The sequence below is a fragment of the Hipposideros armiger genome, unplaced genomic scaffold (assembly GCF_001890085.2).
Source record: "Hipposideros armiger isolate ML-2016 unplaced genomic scaffold, ASM189008v1 scaffold_834, whole genome shotgun sequence".
NCBI classification, from domain to species: domain Eukaryota; kingdom Metazoa; phylum Chordata; class Mammalia; order Chiroptera; family Hipposideridae; genus Hipposideros; species Hipposideros armiger.
This window is the reverse complement of record NW_017732184.1, coordinates 436,504-443,036: the sequence shown is the minus strand read 5'-3', so window position 1 is coordinate 443,036 and position 6,533 is coordinate 436,504. Positions and strand designations below refer to the sequence as shown.

Sequence of the window (6,533 nt, the reverse complement as noted above, 5' to 3'; positions counted from 1 at the left end):
AGGATCCAGTTGCTTCTCACCACACATGCCCCAAACCTAAAACTCCATCATCCCTTGCCTGGATCATTGCAGTAGACTCCTGGCCATCTTCCTGCTTGTCCCTCTTATAGACCATCTCCTCCACAGCAGCCAGTAATCTTTAAAAATATATATCAGATCATGTCATTCCTTAATGGCTTCTCCTATCTCACGGAGTGAAACCTGACCCATCCCTCTTCCATCCTCCACCTACCCCTCCAACCTTGTCTCCCTCCTACTCTCTTACTAGCTAATTCCATTCCCACACACAAGCCTCCTTGCTGTTTCCCAAATATGCCAAGCAGCCTCCTACTTCAGGGCCATTGGGCTTTCTGTGCCCTCTACCTAGACTGTTCTCCCCAGATATGTGCATTTATTCCTTGATTCATCACTCCATCCAGGTCTCTACCCACATGTCATCTTATCCATGAGCCCTCCTTCCTGGTTACTGTCCCTCTCCCCTGCTATATTTATTTATAGTACTTATTATTATTTGTAGTACTTATTATTATATTAATACATAGTGTGTGTGTCTCTCTGATCACATGTAAGCTCCATGGAAAGAACTATGTTATTTCACAGATGAATCTCCAGCCAATAGGACAATGCTTGGCATGTAGCAGATGCTCAGTAAATACTTGTTGGATACACTGAATGTGGACACTAGAGTTCACTGTGGTGAACTCCCAGGGGTGTCAGAGTAGGTTAAGGCAGAAAGGAGTGGAGCCGGGCTTGGTTGTGCTGGGTCTTTCCCACAGAAACAAGGCTTTGTTCATACAAACTCTGGGGAATGGCAGCAGGTCACCTTCCAGATGTTTCATGGCCACACCCAAGAGGCTCCTGACCTGGAGATACAGTCACTCAGATAGGGTTTCGAGGAAAGGAGGAACATACTCAGGGCTCTCAGCTCTTTCTCTGAGCTGTAGGGTAAGGGCCAGAGGCCAACTGATCCTCCAGAGAGGCAGGAACTGTTCAGGTGGCTGGTGGCAGAAAATAAGCAAAGGGTCTGGCATCCCACTGACACACACAGACCCTAGTTTGGGCACTGGTCCTGGCTCTGCCACTAACTCACTCCGGGAATCTAGGCAAGGCTTTTCCCACGCTGGGCCTCAGTTTACCTGTCTCTAAAAATGGGACTCAATTAGCTCCAAGGCTGACTTTGAATTTAATCTTTCTTACAGATGAGGAAACTGAGTTCCTGAGAGGTTTGATGACTGGCCTGAGGTCGCACCACAGCATTAGTAATCGAACTAGCCCCAGGCCCTTCACCCCCACCTCTCCACCCCCTGCACCCCTGTGTTCAAGTCCTGACTTAGATAGCTGGTCTGCTTTTCTCATATCTAGACTTGTTTCCCAATTAGGCTTCAAGTCCCTCAGGGCAGAAACCACATCTGGTTCCTGCTTCTCCCAGTTCTTCAAGATTGGGCAACCAACAGGTGCTGAAGGAAAGCTTGGCGAATGAGATGGGGACTTGGGTTGCCCAAGGCTACGCAGGGGGATGGCAGCAAAGCCCGGATCCCTACCAGGTCTAACTGGTTCCCCTAGAGCCTCCAGATGCTAGGATTTCAGTCATTCATTCATTCACTCATCCAAACATTTGCTAAGCACCTACTACGTGCCAATTACCACTCTAGTGCTGGGAATACAGCAGGGATCAAGCCAGACAAGGTCCCTGCCCTCAGAGGCTCATGTTCCAGTGGGAAGCAGGAAATGAGCAAAGACTAAGTTCATACACAAGACAATCTGAGACCAGAACAAGACGTATGTAGGAAACAAAACAAAGAGGCAGACAGAGACTGGGGGTAGAGCTGATTGAGATAGGGTTGAGTGGGGTAGGCCTCTTGGAGGAGATGAGACCTGGGGGACAAGAAGGAAAATCAAACAAGGCAGAGGGAAGAGCAAATACAATGGGCAAGTACAAAGGCCCCAAGGCAGGGAGGACCTCAGTGTGTGTCCAGAAAGAAGACTGGAGTGGCTGAAGGTGGCACATGAGGGGACAGCAGGGAGAGGTGAGCTAGAGAGGTAGGCAGGGGCTAGATCGTGGCCTGGGAAGGAGTTTGCATTCTACTGGAGGTGAGATGGGAAGTCATTGGCGGTTTTCAGCTGAGAATGAAAAGATATGATCGATGCTTCTAAAGGACGACTCTACCTCTGGAGACCCTCCTGTTGCTAGTAGAGGGCCACGGGGTTCTACGGTCCCTTGTCCACAGGGGAGGAAGCCTTCGCTCCCAGGCAGAGGTTGGGGTGGCTGGCAGAGACTGTGCCTGAGGTTCTGGTCCAGAGGAGTGCAGCCCCATCAGACCCCGCCCCCCAGGACCGCCCCCACCCCACATCCCAGGGGTGTTATAGAAAACCGTGCCTGCAAGATGTCTAGGCCCCCACTCCTTGATTATATTAATGCCAAAATGTATTAAAGAAGCGTGGTAGAAATGCCATTCTAATTGTTTCGTACACACGCCACTGGGAGGGAACTGATTGGACACAGCTCACAGGCAGTATGTTAATACGCTATTTTCATATGATGATAGCTTTGCATAATCTTCCCTTCTCCCAGCTTTGCAGGGACCTGTTGTTAACCAAGCCCCAGGAGAGAGGGGGAAAGGCAATTTGACTTCAAGTCCACTCCCCGCCACATTAATTAGTCATGTGGCTGGGGAAAGGTGTGCTCACTCAGTACAAAGTAGACTTTATAATTTATACACCAGCTGTTTCCGTCCATTCTCCTCCCTGCCTGCCTCTAATGAAATCGTGTTACCAGAGAACTGACTGGTGTGAATTGAGCCTTTAATCCCATTGACCCTGGCCTGGCTGGTGGGGCCCCGGGGAGGGGGAGTGGGGCCTTTCAGCAAGAGGCTGTGATGAGAAGACCCTGGCAAGCACGACCCTTCCGCCCCCACCCGGCCTGCAAGCCCACACAATGGAGCGGCTTGGCCAAGGAAGGGGGGTGCTGGGAGTGGGCCTGCCTGGCTGAGCAGCCCTCATGGGGATCCCTAGAGGCTGGGATGGCTCACATTTATTGCCTCATCTTCTGAGATCCAGTGAAGCACAACATTCTCATCTAGGTTGTTCCTGTACTTAGAGAACAGGCCAGGCCAGACTGCACAACCAATGAGCTAATGCTTGCTTTTCTGGCCATGGGGTCGCTGGGAAAAAAAAGACGTGATTCCGCAGAGAGAATGCTGCCCCAGCACCCCTCCCCCGCCCCCCAGCAGCAAGCCTTAACTCTCCTGACCCAGGGTGCCCATATCCGAGCCCAGGGCCCCTTCTTAGAAGGGAGGGGTGGAGGCAAACAAGAGGACAGGCCCTAGTCCTGGTTCTGACCTGTGTTCCCAGAAAGGCCTTGCTGAGGATGCTTCTCTTTCCCTCCCCACAAAAAAGAAAAACAAGCAAGACCGGGCATCCAGAGCTACTCCAGCAAATGCCTGCAAAATAGAGTGCATTTGGCGAGCAGGAATAAACACAGCAATTAGCACCATGGCAGCCTCTTAAACAAACACATGGGACCAAGTCATGGGTGGGGGAGGTTCAGATGCATCTGTCAGAGGGGCCAGAGGCCACAAAGATAGGCTTGAGTTGACAGAAGCTGAAAGTAAGGATGGTCAGGCTAAGACATTGGGGGCGGGATAGATCTAAGAGTGGGGACAAAGAAGAGGGGGGTAAGGTGCTTAGGGTAGGGCTGGAGAGTTGCAGGAGCAGCAAATGGCGGGGAGGGTGGTAGCAGGGCATGAAGTGTTGATGGGATGGGATAAGGTGGGGATAGGGTGGCTTCCAGGCTGCCATCTTTAATTTTGGGGGAACTCTGATATCCTCACATGGATATCTGGGAAATCACAGTGAGGTAAGACATGGTGTCCATAGATGTCATTTCCCATGAAAGCCTGAGTGGGCATCCTCAACCCAGGCCCAGAAATAATCCTGCCCATTGCCTGGCCTTGGCTGATACCTTCTCCCCGTTCTGGGATGGCGGCCTTCTCTTCTTCCCCCAGCTAAGTTCTAGATCCTTCAAGATTCAGATCTGATGCCACCCAGCTGACTCACCCAGCTGGTCTGTGATGACCCTGTCACAGCCCACGTCTCTATCTCCCCAATTCCTTGATGGCAGGGGCCATCTCTGAACGCCTCCCAGCTAGCATGGGGCATGACAGGGTAACCTTGAGCAGGTCTCTTCTTTTGGCTGGTTCTCAGTTTACTCATCCATATAATGGGTCTGAAGATCTCTTAGAGCCACTCTGGCTGCTGAGAGTCCCATCTGGATTCTCTCAGGCCGAAAACCACACATTCTGTCCTGAAAAAAGGAAAAGAACATTTCAAAACCACTTGAAGTGTGTTGTGGGTATCTGAGCTGATTTATTAGCTTTGAAATAGCCAAAGTACTGCTTTTGCTTAATGGCATTAAAAAAAAAAAAACACTCTGCAGCCAGTCCTCTTTTTAATGAAAGTGTGGGGAACATCAGGGGAACCTATCCAGAGAGGGAAAATGAAGTTGTCATTTTTCAACATAATTAAACTTGGTTTTCAAAAATCTCCTGATCTGAAATGTGAATTACGCTAATTACTTCTGGTGGCCGCAACATTGATTTCAGTGTTAAAGTTAATGGACTTAATGGACTTTGCTTTTCACTCAGACATGGCTTGGGGCTCCTTGTTGAAGGTCCTGTTTGTTCACCACAAAGGGCCTCCACTAGACCCTCTGAATCGTCTGTCATCGTCTGCTGCGGGAGGCCCCTGCCTGGTTGGTTCCTCCCCGTCAGGTCCTGGGTCTGAGCGTCAGGCCCTCAGGGGGCAATTGTTTCTTCTTGAATATGGATTGGGCAGCTACTTTGTGTTCCCACCGTATTAGGTACCATGAGGGGACACAGAGAAGGCAAAGGCAGGTGGTCCCTGTTCCTGGAGGCTCATGGCCTGGAGGAAGCCTGATAAAAACCTGTGGAAGGCCTCAGGCAGGCAGGGCTGAGGTTTGGAACCTGAGGCTGTCTCGATCCTGACAGCCCTCCATGATGGCTGGGTGGTGGCTCCCAGAGCAAAGAGGAAAGAGAGGCAGAGATGAGTGAAGGAGGTCAGGGAGACTTTCTCCCTGGAAAAGGCGGTACAGGAGCTGGCTGGGAAGGTGAAGTACAGGAGTGAGCAGGGCAGGGAGGTGGGCCCACGGGGGCAGGAGGAGCAGTTTGGCATGGCCAGGTCACGGAGCTCTCCATGGGCAGTGGTGGGGTGGTAGGGGGCCTTGGAGGCCAGAAGGAGACATTTGGGTATGGTCTTGTGTCTTGGCCAGAGTGAGATGGAGCCTTGGTGTGACAGCACAACCTGACAACTGGAGGATCCTTTCTCCACAGGGAAGAAACTACTTTGGAGTGCCCTGGAGCAGGCTAGGCTAGCTGCCACTACTGGTTGGCATGGCTACCTGCCTGGCACATGACGGTCACAAGGAATATTTTTTTGAGTGCCTCAAGTTCCCCCGTTAAAATGTCCTCTTAATGGGGCATTTGGGGTCCTTTCCTGAAGGTCTGTTTTTACAGGAAAAGCCTTTGAGGGTCTCCCTAACCAAAGGGTCACAAGGTGTGGGCCACGAAGTCACAGTCCTGAGCAAACACCTGCCTCCTTCAGAAAAGGGCCCTGACTGTGCCAGCTAGAGGTGCCTGGGGCAGATGCAGACAGTGAGGACGCCGTGCACAGGGGAAGCTCATCAGTATGAAGGGCTAAATCCAGAGAGCCCTTTACTGAGGTGGGAACGCAGACGAGTCACTGATGGGGGCTTGTGGCCACCAGGAGGCAGCTCTGAGTGTCTGACAAGAGACAGGTTCCTGGGGGGCTAACCCTAGAAGTGCAGGGGCCAGGCTGGAATGGGGAGGCTGGCAGAAGGAGGCAGGGCCTTAGGGGTGGAGCACACCGGGCCTTGAAGGGGCCGTGAGAGATGGAGTCAACTAACATCAAAGTGGGAAGGACCTTGACAACCAGGCCAAGTAGTCTAGACTTGATCCCATCAGAAAAGGGGTCAGGAGGCTCCAGATGGGGAAGGGAGGTGCTACCTGAGAAGAACCTGCGGGGAGCAGAAGGGAGCCGGGGGCTTCAGTAGGGTGAGTGATGAGAAAGCCGCTGCAGGAACCCATCGGTGATGAGAGCCTGATCTCCTTGCCCTTTCCCTCTCCTTCAACTTCAGATGGTCCCTCAGACCATCACCATGTTTACCTCATACATTTCTCTCAACTCCTCCCAGTTCTCTCCATTGTCCAACATTCACCCTGGCCCCTCAGTCCAGGCCACCATCATCTCTCTCCTGGACGATGGCAAAAGCCACTCTCCCTGCCTCTAGACCTGCCCTCCCCCACCATCACACTTCCTCATGCCAGCCTAGGTGAGCATTATGATACAGAGATCTGACCTGTCTCTTCCTTCTTTAAATTAATAGTGGCCCACACTCATGTAGCACTTGCTACAAGCCAGGGGCTGCTTTAAACATTTTAGGTGAATTAGCTATTTTAAACATTGTAACAATCCTATGAGGTTGATACAATTACCAA

General features: G+C 51.6%; 1 protein-coding gene across 1 annotated transcript in view; it reads right to left on the bottom strand.

The window, feature by feature from the left end:
- LMO1 (LIM domain only 1) overlaps positions 1-6,533 on the bottom strand; it is a 138,622-nt gene that overhangs the window by 58,198 nt on the left and 73,891 nt on the right. Inside the window, exon 3 of the mRNA XM_019629286.1 lies at positions 4,170-4,303. Coding sequence (XP_019484831.1) covers positions 4,170-4,212 — 43 coding nt within the window. The 5' untranslated portion in view covers positions 4,213-4,303. The remainder of the gene's footprint in view (positions 1-4,169; positions 4,304-6,533) is intronic.